The 26,163-nt window shown below is 39.4% G+C and overlaps 1 protein-coding gene and 1 non-coding gene across 2 annotated transcripts in view; both read right to left on the bottom strand.

Moving 5' to 3' along the window:
* The window catches only part of USP34 (ubiquitin specific peptidase 34), a 265,701-nt gene that overhangs the window by 183,985 nt on the left and 55,553 nt on the right, over positions 1-26,163 (bottom strand). Inside the window, exons 7-16 of the mRNA XM_049784720.1 lie at positions 23,836-24,028; positions 22,071-22,132; positions 15,761-15,842; positions 15,569-15,661; positions 12,057-12,182; positions 11,766-11,895; positions 11,094-11,129; positions 10,428-10,558; positions 9,367-9,983; positions 1,946-2,160 (exon numbers count right to left, since the gene is read on the bottom strand). Of these exons, the coding sequence (XP_049640677.1) occupies positions 1,946-2,160; positions 9,367-9,983; positions 10,428-10,558; positions 11,094-11,129; positions 11,766-11,895; positions 12,057-12,182; positions 15,569-15,661; positions 15,761-15,842; positions 22,071-22,132; positions 23,836-24,028 (1,685 nt within the window). The remainder of the gene's footprint in view (positions 1-1,945; positions 2,161-9,366; positions 9,984-10,427; positions 10,559-11,093; positions 11,130-11,765; positions 11,896-12,056; positions 12,183-15,568; positions 15,662-15,760; positions 15,843-22,070; positions 22,133-23,835; positions 24,029-26,163) is intronic.
* Positions 19,957-20,060, bottom strand: LOC126025282 (U6 spliceosomal RNA). The gene has a single exon (XR_007501313.1). It is a non-coding gene; the product is annotated as a U6 spliceosomal RNA (small nuclear RNA).

Genomic DNA, 26,163 nt, shown 5'->3' with positions numbered 1-26,163 from the left:
TGGACCCTGAGAATGCCAGGAGTGATTTCTGAGTGCAGAGCCAGAAGTAACCCCTGAGCGCAACCAGGTGTGTCACAAAACAAAACAAAAAAGATATAAAAACATGTTGAGAAAAATATATGATCAAGGTTATAAGGATGAAAGATATTTAGGATAAAAAATCATTTGCATTGCATGCAAATATTCTCCAGTTTTATTTTTGGAAGAGGGGCATTTGGGCCACACCTGGCGATGCTCAGGTTACTCCTGGCTATTCGCTAGGAAACTGATCCTGGCTTGGGGGACCATATGGGACGCCAGGGATCGAACCATGGTCCATCCTAGGTCAGCGCTAGCAAGGCAAACGCTTTACCAATGTGCCACTGCTCTGGCTCCAGATATTCCCCAATTTAAATCCCTTGCGTCACCCAAGGCCCAAGCCCACAAGGAGTGAACACTATGCACAGTGCCAAAATCTCTGAGCAACATGGGATGTAGCCCAAACCATAATTCCCTGGTAATGATTCTGGTTCAATTCTCACTTTATATATTAAAAAATTGTATATTACTGTATAAAAGAAAAATATGGATGAAATCATAAAAACAATAAATGTGATAACAAATTTTGGGTATTTTTTGTTTTGTTTTGTTTTTGTGCCAGCGATGTTCAGGGGTTACTCATGACTCTGGGTTCAGTAATCACTCCTGGTGGGCTCAGGGGACTATATAGGATGCTGGAAATTTAACCCAGATCAGCAGCTTGCAAGACAAATGCCCTACCAACCACACTCTCACTCTGGCCCCATGAGGTAACAAATTTAATCTGCTGACCTTAATTCCGTCATTTCTCAAATATGAAAGTATAATTAAAAGCTATAATGGGGCCGGAGAGATAGCACAGCAGCGTTTGCCTTGCAAGCAGCTGACCCAGGACCTAAGGTGATTGGTTCGAATCCTGGCGTCCCATATGGTCCCCAGTGCCTGCCAGGAGCTATTTCTGAGCAGACAGCCAGGAGTGACCCCTGAGCACGGCTGGGTGTGGCCCAACCCCTCCCCTTAAAAAGCTATACTATTAACAGAGCTGAAGCAACTTTTATTTCATGAATTATATTTAATACAAAGGAAATATACAAATTCGTATTTCATAAAATAAATATATGGAATATATGTAATATTAAGAAAATATATTTCTAGGAATCAAGCAAAAGTATGGTAGATAGTGTGCTTGCCTAATACACAAGGGACCAGGGTCAATCCCCAACACCACATACAATCCCAACCCCTGCCAGAATTGATTGCCTGATGAAGAGTCAGGAGTAAGTCATGATCATTACAGGTATGTAGCCCAAAACCAAAAATATATTTTTCTAAAATCTATTTATGAAACATAACCATGCATTTTTCTTAAATTTATTTTAGAAAATGTTTTCTATAATACTATTTAGAATCATTCTATTTAGAATATTATATTTAAAATAATACATTTTATTACAATTCCTTTCTAAAGCTAAATCTTTCTTTTCTTTCTTTTCCTTCCCTTCATCCCTCCCTTCCTTTCTTTTTGGTTTTTGGGCCACACCCAGCAGTACTCAGGCGTTACTCCAGCCTTTGCGCTCAAATCGCTCCTGGCAGGCTCAGGGAACCATATGAGATGCCAGGAATCAAGCCCAGATCAGTTGCGTGCAAGGCAAACAACCTACCCATGTCACTTCTCTTTTGAAGGGGGTGAGCACCCTAGCATAGTAGTCCCTACTAAATCTTATAGAAACTGCAGTCTTTATATTCTTATTTATTTCCTTAGGAACAAAATTATGACAAAGTCATAAATATTACAGTGTAAAATTAATTTTTAAAAATTATGAAAAAAGTCAAATATATTACAGTGTAAAATTAGTCTGGCTCTATTTTACAACACAATATAGTTACTCCATTTTTGTGACGTATTTTACTTACAACAGAACCTTACCTTGACTAAGATGCTCATGATAAATAGATGCTAAATTAGGAAGATGTTGCTGGAGATGAGATGTTAGCTCCGCATGTGAATTAATCTGAACTAGTTCTTCTTCACACCCAGATTCTTCACCATCAAAATCAGCCATATTTTTTTCTGATTTTGCACTGACCTGGGAGCTACTGCAACTGACATCATCTGCACTTAGCATATCATCAACCATATGCCTATTACAAAAAAAATACAATGGAGTTATCAAGAGTTTAATACTCTGTGAATTGTCTAAAAAAATTCTCAAAACATACTTTCAAGTCATAACATACTCAAGAAGTTTCGTTTGCTTTTTGAGTCACACCAGATAAAGCTCAAAGGTAACTAGTACCTGCACTCAGGAATTACTCCTAGTGATGCTCGGGGTCAATATGAGATACTGGTGACTAAACCTAACTCAACCACATTCAAAGCATCCATCACCCAGAATCACCATTTTGCTGATGGCCCTACTTTAGTATCCCTCTACCATTCTTGTTAGGGACACATCATCTGCCCAAGCTTCAGGTACACCGAAGTAAGCTAGTATCACCAGAGCTTTTTGGATGAAGTGTAGATACTCCTACTATCTTCCTTCTTCTACTAAGCCTGGCAGCTATAACCATACCCACAAAAGCAGTCACCGGACTAGCTCCAGAGACTCAGTCTTTTCTCAAACGAGTTATAAACCATGACATGAAATATCATGGGTATACTGGTCACACAGCAGAAAACTGGCAGTCTTAGGAAGAGAAGGTGGGCGAGGCCCCAGGCAAAGCCATGTCTGCTCTCCATCACTGATAATCACCATTTTGCCTATGGTCCTGCCTCAGCACCTCTATGTTTACCTTCAGGGACAAATCTGACCAAAACTTCAGGTACATTGATATTTTGGGCTGATGCCACCAGGGCTTTTTTTTTAAATGTGGGCACCCTCCCGCCATATGCTCCTACTTCCAAAATGCTTGGCAGTTGAGAAAAAGTCTCTAAAAGCCACAGTATCAGTAATAGTGCTTAGAATTTCTGGATAATTTGTTTGATACTGTCATCTCTATAGAAATATAACTTAACAGAATGGACAGCTAATAATAAAAGTTTACTAAACCCTCTGCCACTGTTACTAATGACCTCATTGGAGATATAATTTTCACAAATGTGCTTGCTACTGTACTTTTCCATTTCTTTATTTTTCTTTTCTTTTTTTTAATAACTGCTCTTACTCATCTAGAAACAAATATATTATGGTCAACTATGGGACTTATTTCTTTAAACTTATATTAAATTTATAACACTTAACATATGACCCATCAAATACCTCACAAAAACTACAAAGAGGAATGATTCAGGAGTATCAGTAAATTTACTGAAACCATAAGTCTTAATCATACAAATGCACAATTAAATATTAGGAAAATACTTCTATTTAAGACTGCAATTTAAATATGGCTAATATTAGTAGGATAATTTTTAATTTAGCAAAATATTAAGTACTCACTTAATTGTACCAAGTTTAAATTAGCACACCTAGCTTTTAGTTTCTTTTTTTTTTTTTTTGGTTTTTGGGTCACACCTGGCAGTGCTCAGGGGTTATTCCTGGCTCCAGGCTCAGAAATTGCTCCTGGCAGGCACGGGGGACCATTGGGACGCCGGGATTCGAACCGATGACCTCCTGCATGAAAGGCAAACGCCTTACCTCCATGCTATCTCTCCGGCCCCTAGCTTTTAGTTTCTAACCTAGCTATTAATCTATAGGTTGTAACCCCACATTTATTATATACCTCATGTGTAAAAATAAGGTGGCGCTAAAGGTAAAGTGCCTGCCTTGCCTGCGCTAGCCTTGGACGGACCGCAGTTCGATCCCCCGGTGTCCCATATGGTCCCCCAAGCCAGGAGCAACTTCTGAGCACATAGCCAGGAGTAATCCCTGAGCATTACCGGGTGTGGCCCCCCCCCAAAAAAAAAACAAAAAAAAATTTAATAAAAATTTTAAAATAAAATGATTATCAGTAAATGACTAATTTATCTATTTCATCTATATATATGTACCTATATATACTCACATATAATATACTCTACATATAATATGTATATATAAAAAGATCACATACAGTACTTGCAGTTGCAAAACTCTTTTTTTTTTTGTTTTTTGTTTTTGGGACACACCCGGCGGTGCTCAGGGGTGACTCCTGGCTGTCTGCTCAGAAATAGCTCCTGGCAGGCACGGGGGACCATATGGGACACCAGAATTTGAACCAACCTCCTTTGGTCCTGGATCGGCTGCTTGCAAGGCAAACGCTGCTGTGCTATCTCTCCGGGCCCTCAAAAATCTTTTTATACTGTACAAGGATATGGAGAGGTCAAAGGACTGGAGCACAAGCATGGCAAAGTGAAAGCCCAGGTCCAATCCTTGACACCACATGGTCCTGTGTAATGCCAGGAGTAATCAATCCATCAAAAAATGAGCTAATAGGGCCAGAGACACCAGAGCGGTAGGCCATCTGCCTTGCACGCAGCTAACATGCGACTGAGCTTGGTTCAATCCCAGCATCCCATAAGGGGACCCTGACCCTGCCAGAATACCTGAACTCTTCCGAGTCCTCCCCACCCCCAAAAAAGAGCTAATAGGAGTCCCTGAGCAATACCAGACTTGGCATACAAAACAAGTTCTAAAACAAAAATAAATATGGGGCCGAGAGAGATAGCACGGCGGTAGATAGCTTTTGCCTTGCATGCTGCCAATCCAGGACAGACCGTAGTTCGAATCCCAGCATACCATATGGTCCCATGAACCTGCCAGGAGAAATTTCTGAGCACAGAGCTAGGAGTAACCCCTGAGCACCACCGGGTGTGACCCAAACACCAAGACCAAGGCTATTCCTTTCTATGACCCCCATATTTTGGTGGGCCTATGCAAACAATATTTGCCACTCTAACACCATTTTTACTGTGCCCTTTTGACTAACCCTTAAAAAAAACCTTTTAAACTTTTGATGTTAACTTAAACTAATATGTATGAGCATGAATATATAAAAATACTATGCCTTCAAAGTTAAGGAGTCACATCAATCTCATGGCTTTAGGTTGCTTTGTGTACTGCTAAGAAATGTTATAATATACTACAATCTAGGGACTTGTGGACAAAGTAATTGTACATGGGTGCTGCCTTATTTTTCTTAATGATTTTTTTGACTGTAAGTTCAATATTTAGGCGTCAGCAAGGGGATTTCTTCTGAGAACTCTGTTTATGGGCGATTGTTCTTTCACTGTAACTTTACCTTGTCCTCTTTGCATCATTGTTCTCATAATTAAAATAAAAAGAAAAAAATAAAAAGAAAAAAGGTCAAGAAGCACTCATTTGGGCCGGAGAGATAGCATGGAGGTAAGGCATTTGCATTGAATGCAGAAGGTCATTGGTTCAAATCTCGACATTCCATATGGTCCCCAGAGCCTGCCAGGGGACAAGTCTTACATGCTATTAATCCAGGTTAGATTCTCAGTATCCCCGAGTACTGTCAAGAGTAATTCCTGAATGCAGAGCCAGGAATAACCTGAGTACTGCAGGGTGTGACCCTCCCCCCCAAAATTTTTTTAATAAATATTCTTTAAAAATTTAATGAAGAGCACTAGCACAGCACAGCAGGTAGAGTGTTTGCCTTGCACGCTATAAACCAGGGTTTGATCACAGGCATCCCAAATGGTCCCCCAAGCCAAGTAATTCCCGAGGGCAGAGCCAGTAGTAACTCCTGAGTACCACCAGTTGAGTCCCCAGAACTGAGCCCCTTAAAAAAAGCACTCCTCTAAAGTAAATAAAGACAAATGAATAAATAAATCTTTAGGATTGACTTAGAATTATATTGGTGGTACCACATATAAACTGAAAATTCAAATAATTAGGTCTTCTGGGATAAGAAATAAGTGTCTATGAGAAAACTACAAGATGTGAAATGTATCAAACAATGTATTTCACGTTGGCTTTCTGAACAACTTCCTTGTTTTAGATATGAACTGTTCTACGGAACAAATACAAATGTGTTTTAAAGTCAGACCATAAACCACAAATTTTCCGCCAGGAGCAATTTCCAGTACCAAAAATTTGTGTTTTTTGTTGTTGTTGTTGTTGCTGTTGTTTTACCTTGGCTTTTGAGTAACACCTGGCTGTGTTCATGCTGACTCCAGGTTCTAGAATCAGGGATCACTTAGCAGAGTTAGAGGACCATAATGAAATGCCCAGGTCAACTGCATACAAGATCAGTGCCTTACTAACTGTACTCTCTTTCCATGGCCCCACAGACATTTTTTTTGTGGTCACACCAGCGCTCTGGGGTTACTCTTGGCTCTGTATTCAGAAGTCATTCCTGGCAGGCACATGGGAACACGGGATACCCGGAATCAAACTGGAGTCCATCCTTGGTTGGCCGAGTGCAAGGCAACCACCCTATCACTGTGCTATTGCGCCACACCGAGACCCACAGACATTTCTAATTAGTAGATCTTTAGCCAATATCCCTAAATGCCAGCAGTATCCAGTAAATTGTGTTAATCATACTGCTCATAATTCAAAACAAGCAATTAAGACCAAAATGTTAGTATTACCAAAGTTAAAAAGAGAATTCTCTCAAATTCATTTCAGTGATGTGAAAAAAAATAAAATGCATTACATATACATATACATATATATGTGTATATATACATATATATATACATATATATATATACATATATATATATATATATATAAACTACCATACTGAATATATATATATAAACTACCATACTGAATTCTAAAAGGCCTGGCAATATTAATGCTAAGTAAGAACCGTGGTTTGATCCCCCAGCGTCCCATATGCTCCCCCCAAGCCAGGGGCAATTTCTGAGCGCTTAGCCAGGAGTAACCCCTGAGCATCAAACAGGTGCCCACCCCCCCCAAAAAAAAGCAGCTTATGGGCCCGGAGAGATAGCACAGCAGCGTTTGCCTTGCAAGCAGCCGATCCAGGACCAAAAGAGGTTGGTTCGAATCCCGGTGTCCCATATGGTCCCCCGTGCCTGCCAGGAGCTATTTCTGAGCAGACAGCCAGGAGTCACCGCTGAGCACCGCTGGGTGCGGCCCAAAAACAACAACAACAACAACAAAAAATAGCAGCTTACTTTAAGTTCTTAAGTGCCAATCACATTTTAGCTCATGAAATACAGTAAATTCACAATACAGATCTTTTGTTCTCATTTTACTGGATGAGCACACACTGACGGCAAGAAAAATTAAGCACCGGTGCCAAAGAGACAGCACAGTGAGGACAGCCTTTTGCATGCCATCGACCGAGGTTCAATCCCCAATATTCCATGTAGTTCTTCCCCATAATCCACAGGCGTGATTTCTGAGTATGCAGCCCATGAGCATCACCAGAGGTAGGCAAAATAAAGTACCTTATTTAATGTTCTAAAACAAGTGGCAAAGTCAATATATTTCTGAAAATCCAAAAACTTTATCCATATAAATATCCCGAATTTTGGGTACCAGAATATAAATAAAAATTTCCTTTTCATAATACCACTTTTGGGGATCTGGGGGGGTCACATTCAGTGGTCCTGAGGATACCATATTTAGTACTATCGATTCAAACCAGTGTTGGTCCATTGATGGCAAGTACCTTAACTCCTGTAAAATCTCTGTAACCCTCATGAGCATATTCTAATATAGTTCCATAACTGAAATCCTAGATTTATGATATACAATATAACATCTATTAGCCACAAGTAAACACTTCACTTACAAAAAAAATTTGTTTTTGTTTTTCGGGCCACACCCATTTGATGCTCAGGGGTTACTCCCGGCTAAGCGCTCAGGTCCTTCCTTGGCTAGCGCTTGCAAGGCAGACACCTTACCTCTAGCGCCACCTCACCGGCCCCTACTTACAAAAATTTGATATAAATGAAATGAGATAGGTTTAAGTATAAAATGTATACAGAACTGCTGAAGATTTGGTTCTTCAACCCCTCCAAAAAGGAAAAAGAAAGGAACCAGGTAGAAAGGTCAAAGTGCTATAGCACACACCCAGAATGCAGAAGGCCTGAGTTTAATATTTAGCATCATGGATGTAACCCTAGAGGTCCCCAGAATTGTTGGGTCAGAACAGAAATGTGGGGCCGGGCGGTGGCGCTAAAGGTAAGGTGCCTGCCTTGCCTGCGCTAGCCTTGGACGGACCGCGGTTCGATCCCCCGGTGTCCCATATGGTCCCCCAAGCCAGGAGCAACTTCTGAGCACATAGCCAGGAGCAACTCCTGAGCGTTACCGGGTGTGGCCCAAAAACCAAAAAAAAAAAAAAAAAAAAAAAAAAAAGAACAGAAATGTATCACCGAAGTCCTAACATAAAACTGCTTCATTCCACATAGCCAAGGACAGCTAATAGTGCATTATTGGCCCCTAACCACTCACTGTAATGACACTGTGATGATACTCTGCTTAAAAAAAAAAAAAAAAAAATTTTAGGGGCCAGTGCAAGAGCCAAGAGGGGAGTGCATTTGCTTTGCATGCAGCCAACCCAGGTTCGATCTCTGGCACCTCATGGTCCTCAGAGCCTGCCAGAGCATAGAGCAAGTAACCTCTGAGCACAAGTGTGGGCCAAAAACAAAATAAAACAAAAAGTTTTAAAAAGTTCTTAATGAGAAATATTTAGTACAGCCAGTAGGATGCTTTCCGTTTACAGGGTCAGCCTAGGTTTGATTACTCGTATCCCAAATGGTTACCAAAACTAGGAGTGATCCTGAGTGCACAGCTGTGTGACTCACTCCTATCCCTCACCAAAACAAACAAACAAACAGAAAAAAACCCAAACAGATATTTGAGGGCTAGCGGGAAAGTAAAGCACTTGCCTTGCAAGAAGTTGCTGTGGCAAAATAAATAAACAAGTCAAAAACAAAACAAAACAAAACAAAAAACCCTGGTTCAAATCTCAGACACCATTTATTATTATCATAAGCCCCTGAGCACAACACCAGAAATTGCCTGAACACCACAGTGTGGCACAATAGAAAAATTCACCTACTTGGTTTATTTCAAAAGCCTCCACTAGGGGCCGGAGAGGTGGCGCTAGTGGTAAGGTGTCTGCCTTGCAAGTGCTAGCCAAGGAAGGATCGCGTTTCGATCCCCCGGCGTCCAATATGGTCCCCCCAAGCCAGGGGCGATTTCTGAGTGCTTAGCCAGGAGTAACCCCTGAGCATCAAACAGGTGTGGCCGAAAAGCCAAAAAAAAGAAAAAGCCTTCACTAGAAAACTAAAGATTACTTATTTGTGCATGAATTTATCATTTGTGTTATATTTCTACTAAACAAGAACTAATCTAGAAAAAGAAACTAAATTTACTTCCCTAAAGGAAATATTAAGATGTTTGCCTTTGTAATTATACTTACCCATCATGGTGGTGGTGGTGGTGGTGATGGTGGTGGTGGTGGTGGTGCTGTGGACCAATAAACTGTCGACAATTAAATAATTCATTCCCAATAGTTTCCCCAAGAAAGTCCCCAGTGCGTGTAATGCAAGATTCCTGAGATGCTTGTGCTATATGAGCAGCATTTATTTCCCCTGAAATATCATGTTCTTGGTCTTCAGAATGTGAACAGGAATCTAACATTCGCATTCGATTATCTACTGATGGTAATGATTCAGTGTTAAAAACCAGGTCCTTTCCTGTTCCATTGGTTGTTGCACTTCTTTCAGATGGACCTTGAGAATCACCTAAGCAAATGCCTGGTTGACTTTCTAACTTTCTGTTCCGGAGATCTGTTCCACAACTGCTTTTAGGAGGATTATGACCATGATCATCATCTTCATCTTCTTCCTTAAGGGCTTCAATATCTGCGATGTCTTCTGACTGGACCTCACTGCCAGGACTTCCAGCTGACTGGCTGGCATGACTAGAATTCACCTCATTACTAGATCCATCACTATGTCCACTACTGCTACCAGGACCACTGCTTCCATCTTCACCACTATTAGCAGTTTCATCAGAACTTCCCTGCATAGATTCCTGCATTTAGAAATATATTTAAACAAATGCTTAAATCAAGATAAAAATAAATGACATTAAAATCCTGCATTTTTTCATAAAGGCTACCAGAGTTTCAACTTATGAACAATACAAAACTGAAATACACAAGACCTCAAAACTACTGTATTAAAGAGAATCCTAAATATGGGCCATGTTTATATTCCTAGTTCAAAAGATAAGCGAATCTCAAAAAAAATTGTTGCTTAGAAGTCAGAATGAAATCACAGCAAGTAGGGTGTTTGCCTTGCACATGTTCAACCTGGGTAGATTCCCAGCATTCTATATGGTTCCCCCAAGCCTACCAGGTGTAATTTCTGCATATAGAGCCAAGAGTAACTATGAGAGCTGCCAGATGTGGTCTACCAAGAGTTATTTTTTTCCTTTAAAGGGGGGGTTAAAAGTTGGGTGGAAGTGTTTTCATACCTCTGTGTCTGAAAGTCGCTGTTGCACATGTTTGGTTCTATTAATAAGCTGATCGTCCATTTCAATGTCACTGCCTCCACTTTGATGGGTATCACTGTTATCACTGCTTTGAGGACTAGCTACAGGTGACCCTATTATAAACAGATTTTTGTTTTTACTTCAAATTTATATTAATATGGATCTAACAGAATAACCTAATCCTGATTCCTTGATTTACCAAAGCTTACTAAGCAGTCCCCCCAAAAATCTAGAAGTGTTAAAATTTGCTATTTCTGGGGCCGGGCGGTAGCGCTAGAGGTAAGGTGCCTACCTTGCCTGCGCTAGCCTTGGACGGACCGCGGTTCGATCCCCCGGCTTCCCATATGGTCCCCCAAGCCAGGAGCGACTTCTGAGCGCATAGCCAGGAGTAACCCCTCAGCATCACCGGGTGTGGCCAAAAACCAAAAAAAAAAAAAAAAAATTGCTATTTCTAAAAAAGAACATACCTTTTCAATTAAAAGTTAAGACTACTAGTTTAAACAAAAAGGATAATTAGCTAAGGGTTTATACTTTCCCAGAATAAATTTTATGATTGATAAATATATATAGAAAGAAATTTCATTAACTCTAGAAAATCAACAAAACTACAAGTTATCTTGCCTTGCATCTCTAAAACACTCAACTTACAAGGTGATGGAGCAGCTCTTCTGAGCTCTTCTTCCTCTGAAGGAAAAGGAAAGAACAGGAGGAAAACATTCTAAGTGATGGAGGCTTCTTTGGGACAGCATTATCTATAGTTCTTTTTACATAATCAGTAAGATTCAGATAAGGAAACCTGAAGTATTTGAGAGCCCACTACCTGCACAAGTAGCTATGTATGCCTATGAAAGGAAAAGCCTTAAGAAAAAAGTATAATATCAAAAGACAAAATCTGAAGTAATCAATAGTTTTCAAAGAAAATGCACTAAGAAAAAATTCAGTATCTATTTAAACCATTTTATAATTTTATTAAAAAACATAAAACATGACAACTCCAGTCTATTTAACCTTTTCACAAACATTTTAAGTCCCATTTTTCAAATTTCTTTTAAAATTAAGTGGAAACAAGGGCCAGAGCAATAGCATAGCGGATAGGGTGTCTGCCTTGCATACAGCAGACCTGAGTTCAATCCCTGGCATCCCATTTGATTCCCTTGTGCCTGCCAGGAATAATTTCTAAGCACAGAGCCAGGAGTAACCCTGAGCACCTCTGGGTGTGGCCCACCCTCCCCCAAATAATTATATGGAAACACAAGCAATATGTCAAATCTGGGTGCAAAATTTGAACAATTTACTTAAAAATCATTATACTTTACTAACCTTTCTTATTTCCAATCGGAAGATTAGTATTTAACAAAGATGCAAAAGAACTCTGTTTTGATAGCTGTGCCTTAGCTGCTAGTGCATTATTCCATAACGCTTTAATTAGCATTGATGCCAAGTATAATGTCTTCAAAAAAATTAAAAAAAGGATGAAATTAGAAGTTTTACATAACATCAAAACCAACAGTCTGTTAAAGTGAAAACAGTAATAAGCTATACATTATCAGAATTATAAATCTTTTCCATTTAAAAAAAATCCCACTATCACAACATTATGAATGAATATACCTGTTCAGTATGAACACTTGGCTCAAGAGCTGAAACCAAATTAAGGAGATGTCGGAGTGGTACAGGATCCAAATTCTTTATGAGTGAAGGAAATAAGTCATGTATATACCGACTACAGTGTTTCAACTAAAAAACAAAGATAGAATAGTCAAGTGTATTACATAAATATTCAGAAAATAACAAACAAAAAACAAATTCAGTTTTAAAACCAATAAAATAGAGGGCAGACAGATTATACAAGGTTAAGGTACTTACTTGCCTGAAGAAAGCCAACTATGATTCAATCCCCAACAAAATAATTTGGTACTCACAAAGCTCAGCACAGAGTCAGGAATAAATCCTGGAGCACCAGAGGGTCTAGTCTAAACTCAAACCACCCCACTTCCCAACCACCACCACAGCCAACAACAAAAAGTGCAAACACTAAACTACTATGCTGGTAAAAAGTCAATTATCAAATTTAAAAGCGCACAAAATGGTGAAAAAAATAACCACGTAAGCAAAAATCTATCTTATTCTCAGCAAATCACAAGTTTAATTTCTTTTTTTTTTTTTGGTTTTTGGGTCACACCCGGCGGTGCTCAGGAGTTACTCCTGGCTGTCTGCTCAGAAATAGCTCCTGGCAGGCACGGAGACCATATGGGACACCGGGATTCGAACCAACCACCTTTGGTCCTGGATCGGCTGCTTGCAAGGCAAACGCCGCTGTGCTATCTCTCCGGGCCCCAAGTTTAATTTCTTAAGTATTAAGAAATTACAAGTTAACACAAAGATTAAGATGCCCAAGTATCATCACTGGATGTAATCTCTGATCAGATGTGACCCCTGATCACCTTTGCCTCAGGGACTGAGAGGGAGGAGGGGGACCAGAAGAAGGGAAAAGAGAGGGAGAGGGGGAGAGGGAAAGAGACAGAGAGAGACATACAGACATTTTTTTTTTCAGTTTACCTTTCAGGTCACACATCTGGCAGGGCTCTAAGCGTTTACAGCTGGCTCTGTACTCAATAATCACTAATGGCTCTGTGCTCAAAGATCACTCCTGGTGGTACTCAAGGGACCATTACATAGTGTCAAATATAGAACTACTAGGGTCAGCAGTATGGAAGGCAAGTATTTAATCCCTGTATTCTCTCTTTGCTCCTTGCAACAGTTTTTGAAATAAAGTTACAAAAAGGTTCCAATACAAGCTACATAGATATCAATACTAAAATCAGCTGTAAATGTTAAAACAGGCAAATGAGAACAAAACATTTTTAGTTCTATTCCACAAGTTAAATTTTCTTAGGGTGGAGGTTGGGCCACACCCAGTGGTGCTCAGAAGTTACTCCTGGCTCTATGCTCAGAAATCGCTCCTGGTAGGCTCAGGGACCATATGGGATGGCAGGAATCAAATCCAGGTTCATCCTGAGTTGGCCACATGCAAGGCAAACACCCTACAGCGTGCTATCTCTTGAACCCTAAATTTTATGTAGCATGTTAAAACTATTCAATAGAAGGTTCTTTATTAGTTTAAATAATCCAAAGGCAGACTCATTGGTGATTCTAAAGTAAATTATGTATATGAAGGAAAGTATATAAACCATTAAAAGCTGCACAATATATTCTTAGACCAAGTAAAAGAAATATTTTATAGCTATAAAATTGCCAGCTGCCAGGAGCAATTTCTGAGCACTGCTATGTATGGCTCAGCCCCCTACAAAAAAATTTAAGAACAAATTGAAGGAAAAGTGTCACTTACAATGTTATGTTAGTACATTATAAAGTTGTACATCTAGTTAAAAATCAAGGAAAATACTAGGTACTGAAAGAAATTGAGGAGTATGGGGAGTAAGAGAGATAGAGCACTTGCTTTGTACCAGGTTAAATCCCCAGCACCCCAATGTTCCCTGAGCTCTGCCAGGATTGACCCCTGAGCACAGATAAACACTGAGTACAGCCAGGTTTGGTCCCAAAATCAAGGAAAAGAGAAAGGAAAAAAAAGAAAACGATGAAACATAACCCTTTCCAATGGATAAAAAATATAAAAGAATAAAAGAAAATCCACCACCAGACATAATAAAGATCGTAATTATACCATTAGGATGTTCAAAAAGATAAAAAAAAATATCGATATAGAAAAATTGGTTAAAGAAACAAAGTGAAAATATTAATAAAAACGAAGTCCAAAGATATTTGGGAGCTAAAATAAATGCATAGAGATGCAATGGAGGGGTGTTAAATTAAAGTGAAAACATATTATTGGATACTTTTTAAGCGAAGAATATAACTGATGTTAAAATAACAGCAATGGTGGGCCAGAGAGATAGCATGGAGGCAAGGCATTTGTCTTTCATGCAGAAGTTCGGTGGTTCGAATCCCGGCATCCCATAGGTCCCCTGAGCCTGCCAGGAGTGATTTCTAAGCATAGAGCCAGGAGTAACCCCTGAACACTGCTAGGTATGACCCAAAAACCTAAATAAATAAATAAATAAATAAAACAGCAATGAAAGCATCAGAGAAAGGGGGGATGCTCAGCGATAGCACAGCAGGTAGGGCGTTTGCCTTGCACACGATGAACCTGAGTTTGATCCTTAGTATCTATTTGGTCCCCCAAGCCAGCGTGGGGTGATTTCTGAGTGCAAAGCCAGGAGTAACCCAAGCGCCACTGCATATGCGCCCCCCCCCCCAAAAAAAAAGAAAGAAGAAAAGAAAATATACTAGAGGAGTTATAAATGAAATGAAAAATATACTTCAGGAATTCAAAAGAAGCTCTTAAAAAATGAGCAGCTTGAAAGTGAAATTATTATGTCGAGGATAAAAAAGGAAAATGATCAACACACACCCACCAAGAGGGAAAGGTTTTGTTCTCTAGCACCATATGTAGACCCTCCAAACTAAATGTAGCTATAATGTCCACAGTACAAGTTGGACCAAGTAGCACCCTATGGCCAGATAAACACAATGAACTGAGCTGAATATTGCTCTAGAGCACTGCTTAGAAAGCCCCTCAAAAATGATTAGGACTGGGGCCGGGCGGTGGCGCTGGAGGTAAGGTGCCTGCCTTGCCTGCGCTAGCCTAGGACGGACCGCGGTTCGATCCCCCGGCATCCCATATGGTCCCCCAAGAAGCCAGGAACAACTTCTGAGCGCATAGCCAGGAGTAACCCCTGAGCGTCACAGGGTGTGGCCCAAAAACCAAAAAAAAAAAAAAAAAAAAATGATTAGGACTAAAGATAAAGGATGAAGGAATTTACCTCAGCTACAGCAAGCAGAACTTATGGAAAGGGAAGCACTCAAGTGTAAATGCTCAAATGTGAGCTGGAGAGATAGCACAGTAGTAGGGCGTTTGCCTTGCAAGAAGCCTATCCAGGAAGGACCTTGGTTTGAATCGGAGCATCCCATATGTTCCTCTCTTGCCTGCCAGGATCGATTTCTGAGCCAGAACCAGGAGTAATCCCTGAGAGTGGCTGGGTGTGACCAAAACAAAACAAAACAAAAAACAAACAAACAAAAAGAGTGCTTAAATGTATTACCTGTGCTGCAGCCCAAATGCAGTCAATATGCTGAGTACTTAATCGCCCCTCTGCTGCTAGAAAATTCAAAATCACTTGGCACTGTTTGATAATCTGGAAAAGAAAAAGACATTAATTTCTTAGTATATCAATCTTTTTTATAATTTTATTAAAATATCCCTTAAACAAAAAGTTATCAAATCATCCACAAACCTCAATGTGTAAATTTGGTCCAAATATATGTTCTACCACATTGTTGCTTATGAGCCAGTCTGCAAGTTCTTTTGCAATGGATCTAAAGCCAAGTAATAAAATGGTTAGTCTAGTTTAAAAACACATTATTAACACTCATCTCCAGATCAAAAGGGCAAATTCAGCTAATTATAAGGACTTCACAGACAATTTATGAAGATGTGATTGTATGCAATAAATGGTTCAAAGTTCATTGTAAGTATAAGGAAAATACTGTATTTTCTGAATTTACAAAAAAATAAAATTCAGAATAAAACCACAAGATACAGCTAACCTGAGAGTATCAAGTATTATACCTGATAAGCAATGTATTATCTTTATCATTAACTCTGATTTTTCATTTTTATAAATTTTCACAGTAGAAAATGATATATTTGAGGCAAGTGGTCAACAACTGGTCAACTAAGCACTGCCAATTGACTCCAAAGCACAGAACTAAGAGTAGGCATGAGTATAGAATTAAAAATTAAAAACTACACTAAACATGCATCAACCCAAAAGGTTAATCTAAACTATTTAGTAAACTATTCCTTTCCCAACCCCCATAACCCACATTCTCGTCAGATACCTACTTTCTGTAGATGGTATATTTTTATTTTATAAGAATTTTGCATAAAAATAATAAAGTAGGTACTCTTCTTAAAATTTAAGGTTCGGAGGAACAGTGAGTGACCAGAGCATTTGCCTTGTAGGTAGCCAACCCAGGTTCAATTCCCAGCATGATAGGAGGTCCCCTGAGCCTGATAGGAGTGATTTCTCAACAAAGAGATAAGAGTAGACCCTGAGTGCTACCAGGTGTGGACCAAAACAAAACAAAATAGGGGCGGAGGGATAGCATGGAGGTATGGGGTTTGCCTTGCATGCAGAAGGATGGTGGTTCGAATCCTGGCATCCCATATGGTACGTCTAAGCTGGCCAGGAATGATTTCTGAGCATGAAGCCAGGAGTAACCCCTAAGTGCTGCTGGGTGTGACCCAAAAAACCAAATAACCACAAAATTACAATTCAGTTACATACCAAAAGCTATATGCATTTTTTCATTCATCAATAGCCCACTAGGTCATTCCAGGTTTAGCGATATTAAATAAAGTTTCTATAAATTTCGATGTGAAAGTATCAATGTGGAAGTATTTTTAATTCCCTTAAAATAAAACTAAGAGTACAACTAAGCATATCTATATTTTTGGGTTTTTTTTTTTATTTGTTTGTTTTTGGGCCACACCCAGTGGCACTCAGGGGTTACTCCTGACTATATGCTCAGAAATTGCTCCTGGCTTGGGAGACAATAAGTGATGCTGGGGGATTGATTGAAACCAGGTCCATCCTAGGTTAGCCTGTGCAAGGCAAACATCCTACCACTTGTGCCACCGCTCTGGCCCCACATATCTGTATGCTGAGTTTCATAAAAACATACCAGACTATTGTCCAATGTTAATTATGCAATTCATATTCCCACCAGCTGTGTTTCTGTCACATTCTTGTCAACATTTGATGTTAACAGTTCTAAATGTTGGCAATTCATATGCCAATAAAGTCATAATCTATAGATTTAACGCTCATTTATCTGATGTCAGAGGATTTGGAACTTTTTTTTTCTGGTTCAGGGCCACACCCTAAGAAGTGCTTAAGAGTTACTCCTGACTCTGCACTCAGAAATCACTCATGGCAAGCTCAGGGACCATATGGGATGCCAGGGATCTAACTTGGGTTGGCTGCATGCAAGGTAAATGTCCTACCCACAGTGCTATTGATCGTGCCCAGTACATCTTTATATATACTTATTGCCATTTGCTTATTGTGATGGTGAGGTGACTTAAGTTTTTCTCTTATTTTTTTTAATTAAAGCTGGCCTTTTATTTTAGTCGTAAAAATACTTTTAAAGATCTAAAGCCACAGCAGACTACCATCATACCCAACACTGATCCTCCAACAAAAGCAGCCTAGCTCTAAAACTAGACTCTAAAAATTAAACAAATAATAATGGCCACCAAGCACTCTGGTCAGAGCTGACAGCTCTTTAGCAGTCTCAGAATAAAAAAAGGGTGGACGGGGGAAGAAACAACAGAATCTCCTTTCTGCATGAACACCATGCTCTCCAATGGGCCTCATACTACAGCCAATGTGTCACATTCTGTATTTATACCCATTTTGTTTCTACACTTCAAAAATAAGATATATGCAATGTGCATAGGAATTTGTTTATAGTTTTTTTTTTTTTTTTACTATAGTCCAGTCCTCCAACAGTCTGAAGGACAGTAAACTGGTCCTGCTTAAAAAGTTTGAGGAACTTACACCCACCAATAGAAACGGGTTCGTGACTAAAATCAAAGGTTAATGTGAGCAGCTAATTCCTCTCAGATGAGATCAAACTAACGAGCTGAAAAATTTGGGGCTGAGTTGAGTCCCACTCTAACCCCACACACAGCAGAAAACCCAGCTGTCCCTGCCATAACCACCAAGTTCCTGACAGATGTAACGACCCAACTCTTCCACCAAGCTCCAAAGAAAGTAAGAGCCACTGAGACTTTCCCAGATAGCCCAGTCTGTACAAGTACCTCTGTGACATTTTCAGAATGAGAAGAGGCAGATCCCCTTTTCTGCATGAAACACAGCACCCAGGAACACCACATCCTACACCTTTCAACAGAAAGAGCCCAGCTCCAAACTTCCAAGCCACCAAAATACATTTCAAATCTATAACTCCTGGACTGCTCAGCTGCATGCCATGGCACACCACATTAATATGTTATGGTAGTGTCAGCCCAATTGTATCACAGAAAAATCAGATAGGAAAGTTACAATGAATTCTACCAAACTCATTGAGCCAAACCAGTAAAATACAGAAGGCTAAACTAGCATCAACCACAGTCCAGTAAATCCTTAGACATTGCCCTTAGACTCAACAAGGAGAGATATTACAAAATAACCCTGCAAAAGGGTCAGGATAAGGTGGTGAGTGGGAGATTGGGGACACTGGTGAAGAGAAGATAACAGTGATGGTGGGACTGGTGTTTGATGCCTAAAACATCTGTATTATGAGGAACTTAGTAAGTCATGGTGTCATAACTAAAATCAGGGTAAAAAAAAAAGAAAAATATATGAGCAGCTGAACCTTCTCAGATAGGACCAGTCTAAGGACTAAAAACCTCTAAAATATCTTGTAATTGGGTTGGGCCAACCCTCTCTCCACTCTTCCCCCACCAGTCACCAGATAACAGAGGAGCCCATCTTTCTGGCAGAAAAAAGGCCCAAATCCTCAACCAAGCTCCAAAAGAAAATAATGGCCTTCAACTATCCCCAAGTCTGGACTGGTAACTCTGGGGCATTTTCAGAATGTGTTGGGGTAAATTCTTCTTTATGCCTGAAGTCATAGTAGCCCACAGCACACCCTCCTTAAACCCTTACACCCTCCTACAGAAATGACCCAGCTCCCAGCTCCTCAACTTAATTTTATCAAACTGCCAATTCACTGCCAAATTTGTTCCAGATATAGATTCTAGATTGTGTGGCCTCATGCAGCTAACAAGACACCTGCAAATTTCCTAGTAGTATCAGCCAAGCAGTTTCGCAGGAAATCAGATGGGAAAGTTACACAATGTAATCTATCAAGCTCAGAGAACCTAAACAGTAACACAGAACATGCTCAACTAACACTATCCACAGCCCAATACATCCTTAAAACACTGACTTGGTAACACCATGCAGAGATATAATTATCATTTTAAATTGTCCTTTGTTGTTCTAAATTTGATAATTCTATTTTTTGGGTTATTTTTATAGCTTTTCTTTTTATATCTTTAAACACCTTGATTACAAATATGATTCTAGCTGGTTTTCAGTCATGTAAAGAACATCCCCCCTTCACCAGTGCAACATTCCCAACAGCAATGTCCCAAGTCTCCCTCCTCCCCATCCCACCCCCACCTGTACTCTAGACAGACTTTCTACTTCCCTCATTCATTTAAAAATATAGAACTGGGACGGAGAGAGAGCATGGAGGGAGTGCGTTTGCCTTTAATGCAGAAGGTTGGTGGTTCAAATCCCAGCATCCCATATGGTCCCCTGAGCCTGCCAAGAGCAATTTCTGAGCATAGAGCCAGGAGTAACCTCTTAAGCACTGCCGGGTGTGACCCAAAAACCAAAAAATAACAAAAAATAAAAATATGGAACGATTCACAAATTTAAGTGTCATCCCTGCACAGGGGCCAAGCTAATCTTTATTTCATTCCAATTTTAGTATATATGCTGCTGAAGCGAGCACTTGATAATTCTATTTTGCTAAATCTATTCTCCTTTGTGTTGTAACAAAGGATACCAAGTAAACGTGAACAGTATTGAAGTAAATTTATCTGCAAGGTTAGTGTGGGTGGGATAATGGAATCAATAATGAAGGAAAGGTCATACTGGTGGTGGGGTAGTAAGATTACAGAATGCCTGAGACAACCGTACAATGAACATCTTGGTAAATCAGTGTTATGATTTAAAAAAAAAGCCTGTGTGCTCTTTTGAACATTTATCTTCCCTCTTTCTCTATTTTCACATCTTTTTTTGTTTTTAGGTCACAGCCAGCAACATTCAGGGGTTACTCCTGACTCTACTCTCAGAAATCGCTCCTGGCAGGCTCGGGAGACCATAGGGGATGCCAGGTTTCGAACCACCATCCTTCCGCATGCAAGGCAAACACCCTATCTCCATGCTATCTACCCAGTCCCTTTAAGCAAGTTTTATTGAATAAAAACTACCTTTCCTTAGACAACCATGTTACCAGCAGAAAAATTGTTCCAGCTCCACAAGTAATATAAAATAGCACATGATGCAGGGGCTGGAGCAATAGCATAGTGGTAGGGTCTTTGCCTTGCATGCAGCCAACCCAGGATGGACCTAAGTTCGATCCCCAGAGCCTCCCAGCAGCAATTTCTGAGCACAGAGCATGAGCGATGCTAGATTTGACCCAAAAACCAAAAAATATAGTACATAATACAACCGAACAGTATGAGCTGAAAACTCTGAAGCCATCTTGGAATAGGGCTACTGAAGGCACAGAAGCCTGAAACCATACCTGATATAGAAAGGGCCCTTCTCCACAACTGAAACTCTCCATGCTGCCAAGCCACCAAATCTCTCAAAATCCATAGACCCAGACAGCTAGGTCACAAGACACCTTCAGATTTCCTGTGTCAGCCCAGTGAGATCATATCAAAGTCTAATGATAAGACTACCAAGCTCAATGAGCAAAAACAATAATACAAAAGGTTTAAGTAGCATCAACCAATCCAGTAAAGTAACAGCATTATGAGATATAACAATTATCAAAAGTTTACTTGTTTATTTTTTTTTTGGCTTTTTTGGGCCACACCCTGTGACACTCCGGGGTTATTCCTGGCTATGTGATCAAAAATCACTTCTTGCTTGGGGGACCATATGGGACACCAGGGGATCAAACTGCAGTCCGTCCAAGGTTAGCACATGCAAGGCAAATGCCCTACCACTTGTGCCACCGCTCCCATAAGTTTACTTTTATTTTTTTTTTTTTTTTTTTTTTGGTTTTTGGGCCACACCCGGTGACGCTCAGGGGTTACTCCTGGCTATGTGCTCAGAAGTTGCTCCTGGCTTGGGGGACCATATGGGACACCGGGGGATCGAACCGCAGTCCGTCCTAGGCTAGCGCAGGCAAGGCAGGCACCTTACCTCTAGCGCCACCGCCCGGCCCCAAGTTTACTTTTATTGATTTAAATTTTTATAATTAATTCCGCTTGCCTTAATATTGTAACAAACAGTATAAAGTAATTTTGTTTGTATCTGCTAAAGGAGCAATCTGGGGTGGTGAGTACAAAACTTGAGTCATTGGTAGAAGGAAGGTCACACTGGTGGTTAAGTTAGTTTTGGAAGATTGAAATTATACCATGAACAACGGTTACAAACAATTATGGTGCTTAAGTAAAAAAAAATTAAACTACTTTACACACACATCATAAATACCTAAATCAGAATTATATTTGCCATATAAAGAGGCTACACATTAAAATGGTATAATTTAGGGGCCAAACTGATAGCACAGTGGGTAGGGTGCTTGATTGCCTTGTATGTGGCTGACCAGGTTTAATATCCTAAAACACGTACGGTTACCCAAATCTCACAGGAGTGATCCCGGAGTGCAGAGCCAAGAGTAACATTGAACAGATCAGAGTGTAGTAAAAACAAAACAAAAAAAATCAATCAAAACTAAATAGTAAACTGATATGGTTTGAGGTAATTTACTGCTCATACTTACGTTTCTGTATCTGATACCAATGATTCATTATTGCACACATCATTGAAGGTATGAAGTTGATTCTATGATTAGAAAAAAATTTATCATCAAATTATTATTCTAGATTTAGCAAATTTGATATTCACACATAACTGACAACCAGAACAAAAAAGACTTGGCCTAACACTGCCTTTTCCATAATACAATATTAAATAGATTCACTCTATAAATAATACATATGTGGGCCCGGAGAGGTAGCACAGCAGTGTTTGCCTTGCAAGCAACCGACCCAGGACCAAAGGTGGTTGGTTCGAATCCCGGTGTCCCATATGGTCCCCCGTGCCTGCCAGAAACTATTTCTGAGCAGACAGCCAGGAGTGACCCCTGAGCACAGCTGGGTGTGGCCCAAAAACCAAAAAAAAAAGTAATACATATGTTTCTTATACTAAACATTTTCTTTTCTTTTGAGGGGCCATAACCCAACAGTGTACAGAACTATCTCCTAACTCTGTGCTCTGAGGTTATTCTGGCAGAATTAAGAGAACCATATGTGGTGCTGGGGATCAAACCTGGATCAACCACATGCAGGGCAAACAGCATACCTATTATACTATTGCTCCAATACCTATTCTAAACAATTTAGAAAAATAAAAATAAATGTAAGTAAAAAAGAAACCTAAAACAAATCAGCAAGCAACAAGTCAATACAGACAAAACTGTCTCAGGAGGAAAGCGTAAATAAACAAATTTAAGATTCATTTAAAAAGTGAGGAGCTAGGTCAAATGAGAGAAATGCATGCCAAGGATGTGCCAGGTCCAAATCAATCTCTTGTACCACAAAGGCACAGAGCACTGCCTGATGTGGCTCTGGCTGTCCCCAACATTTTCTGTCCAACAAGTTGAATCCGTTTAAAAGAAAAAAAAAAAAAGACCAGTTTTCCATCATTTCATAGTTTAAATTTAATATTTAAATCTAACTATTTTGCTAGATGACAGGGCAAAATAGGTAGAAAATGTAAAAGAATAAGGCTTAGGAGACCGTGGCAAAACAGAAAAAGCATACACATTCTAATATAAGGCACAGACGACTACTGAGCTATAGCAAATTGTTTTTGTGAAAGAATAGATCCAAAGATACCTGGTTTGGGGCCCCAAGAGATAATTCAGTGGCTAAGATGATTGCTTTCCATGAGGACTACCTAGGTTCAATCCCCAGCATCACATATGGTTCCCCATGCACCACCTGAAGTTATTCCTTAGTGTAGTCCAAGGAATAAACCAAATATTGCCGGATGTGGTACAAGACAACACAAAACAAACCCCTCCTCCTACCAAATGATGTCTTGTCCTCTACTCTCCACCCCAAAAAAAGTAATTTGCACTTCTCCCTACTAAATAAAGTTATTTGCCATTATATAAACCAAACATTTGTTACTATGATTTGGCCAAAGTTTCAATAAACCGTCTGAGATTTCTGTCTGGAAATGAATTAAAATAAGTCATAGTAATTCCCTCCAATTCTTTCTGAAAATATTGCTTTATAGATGGAAAAAGAATAGGGCAGTGTACCCAAAAATTAAAGACCTTAGACATTAATTGCTTTATGCCTCAAACTTCTCATGCTAAGACAGGAAAAATCAGAAATTATCTATAAAGAACATACAAAGTAATGCATATAAAATATTTAATACAACACCACACATAACTTAAGTGTACCATAGATAAAAGGAATGATGACAATTGTCTAAAAGGCAAATAAAACACAGATAAAACAAATATAGCTTACTGTTATCTGACTTAGTCCAGCCAATCTCATAGTCAATGTAGGTGACATGAAATATTTAAATGCAAGATCTAAGCTTTCTTTATCAAAGCATAATGTTGTATCCAATGGTTCTTTCACTGTGCTCCACATTAAGTCAGCCATGTTGCGAGCCGCACTCTGTCTTAACTCTTGATCAGATAGCTTGCATAAATACCTGAAACAATTCAAAGTAAAATATATGTAAAATATTTTAACTGTATTTCTTCATTGGATATCTAAAAAAATATTCACAATACAAAAGAATCTAGCATCCTTAAATTAAAATTCTGGATTGGCTGCTTGCAAGGTAAACGCCGCTGTGCTATCTCTCCGGGCCCCACATTTCATCTTTTTATTATTATATTTAATGTAATGCTTTAAAACAATGATGTTGATTTTGTGCTAATGTACAATTATTTCACTTCATCTACCAAAGTACTTTAGACTCCCTATTGTGTGCTCCTTCCAGTCTATCCACTAATCTGGTGTTCTCTGTTTGGACCCAGAGTTTGCTGTCAATTGATATTTTTTGTCAATTAATATAGTCTATACTCTTTCTACTTTCAGATGAGTGTGTTCATATGGCATTCCTCCCCTCTTGCCTAAACATGATACCTCCAGTTCCATCCAAGTTGCAAAAACTGTAAGATTTAATCTTTTTTTTAATATAGCTGTATATTATTCTTTTGTGAATCTAAAGCAAAACTACTTTTATCCATTCATCTATCATGAGACATTTGGTTTTTAGCATCCTAGCTATTATTCTAAGTGATGTAATGAACAGTGATGTGCACTAGATCATATGGGATGCCGGAATTCAAATCACCATCTGTCCTATCTCACCAGCCCCATAAACTCCATTATTTTTTTAAAAAGCTACATACTTTCCAGATGTTGAACTAAGACAACATTCTAAGCAATAGTGATTAAAATAATCAGGTTTTTTTTCCCCACATCTCCACCAACACTGGTAGTTTTAGCAATGGTTTGAAATTACATCACATTATTTTAATATGTATTCCCCTGATAAAAAGTAATGACAAAAACTTTTTCATAAGCTTAATGGCTATCTGAATGTCTACTTCATGAAAACATCTTTTCACTACTTAGCTTCATTTCTTAAGGAGTCATTAGTTTCTTTGATGTTGAATCTTGCAGGTGGCTTCATATACTTTGGAAACCCACTAAACTTGGGGAGTTCATTTTCTGTTTTGTTTTGTTTTTTTTTTTTGTTTTTTTGTTTTTAAATTTTGGGTCACATAAAGCAGTGCTCAGGGGTTATTCCATGCTCTGCACTCAGGAATCACTCCAGGTGGTACTCTGGAGACCATATGGGATGCTGGAGATTGAACCTAGGTTGGCGCATGCAAGGAAAGCACCTTTACCACTGAAATATTACTTCAGTACCTGGGTTTATTTTCTTCTTCTTTTTTTTTTTTTTTTTTTTTTTTTTTGGTTTTTGGGTCACACCCGGCAGCGCTCAGGGGTTACTCCTGGCTCTATGCTCAGAAATCACTCCTGACAGGCTCAGGGGACCATATGGGATGCCCAGATTCGAACCACCAACTTTCTGCATGAAAGGCAAACGCCCTACCTCCATGCTATCCCTCTGGCCCCTGGGTTTACTTTCTTACACAGCAAAAGCAAACTGATACAAGGTTATATGCCACAGTGACCTCTTATCTTTCTACATTCTCACTATAGATTACCTCATTACTTACATGGCTTTAAAGTGCATTATTTATATTTTATATTCCCAAATTAAATTTTTTCTACTTATAAATGTATACTTGCCACTGTCAAACTAAAATGCCCCACATATAATTAAAATCGAATTTTTAAGTGTCCTTATCGTCCACAGAATAAAAGGAAATCAAGGGAAGGAAAATTAAATGGCATTCATGCTATTCTTTTTCTTAATTTCCACAATCACCAATCTTGTCAATTTCATGGTCATTTAATTCACTTCAATTTCCAGAGTCACCACATTTGAGTATAAGTAACCAGCATTTCTTCCCAAGACTATCACATTTATCTTTCAATTGGTCTCCTTGCTTTAATGAATTGTAATTTGTGAAAAGATTCAAATAAATTTTAAAAATTATTATAACTTAGAATCAGGGATGCTGCTCACTGTTAACATTGAGGATGACAGGGGCCGGAGAGATAGCATGGAGGTAAGGCGTTGCCTTTCATGCAGAAGGATGGTGGTTCAAATCCCATCATCCCATATGGTCCCCTGAGCCTGCCGGGGCGATTTCTGAGCATAGGGACAGGAGTAATCCCCGAGCGCTGTCAGGTGTGACCCAA

The sequence above is a fragment of the Suncus etruscus genome, chromosome 12 (assembly GCF_024139225.1).
Source record: "Suncus etruscus isolate mSunEtr1 chromosome 12, mSunEtr1.pri.cur, whole genome shotgun sequence".
Taxonomy (NCBI): domain Eukaryota; kingdom Metazoa; phylum Chordata; class Mammalia; order Eulipotyphla; family Soricidae; genus Suncus; species Suncus etruscus.
The sequence above is the reverse complement of the archived record's forward strand: the minus strand, read 5'-3'. Positions and strand labels throughout refer to the sequence as shown.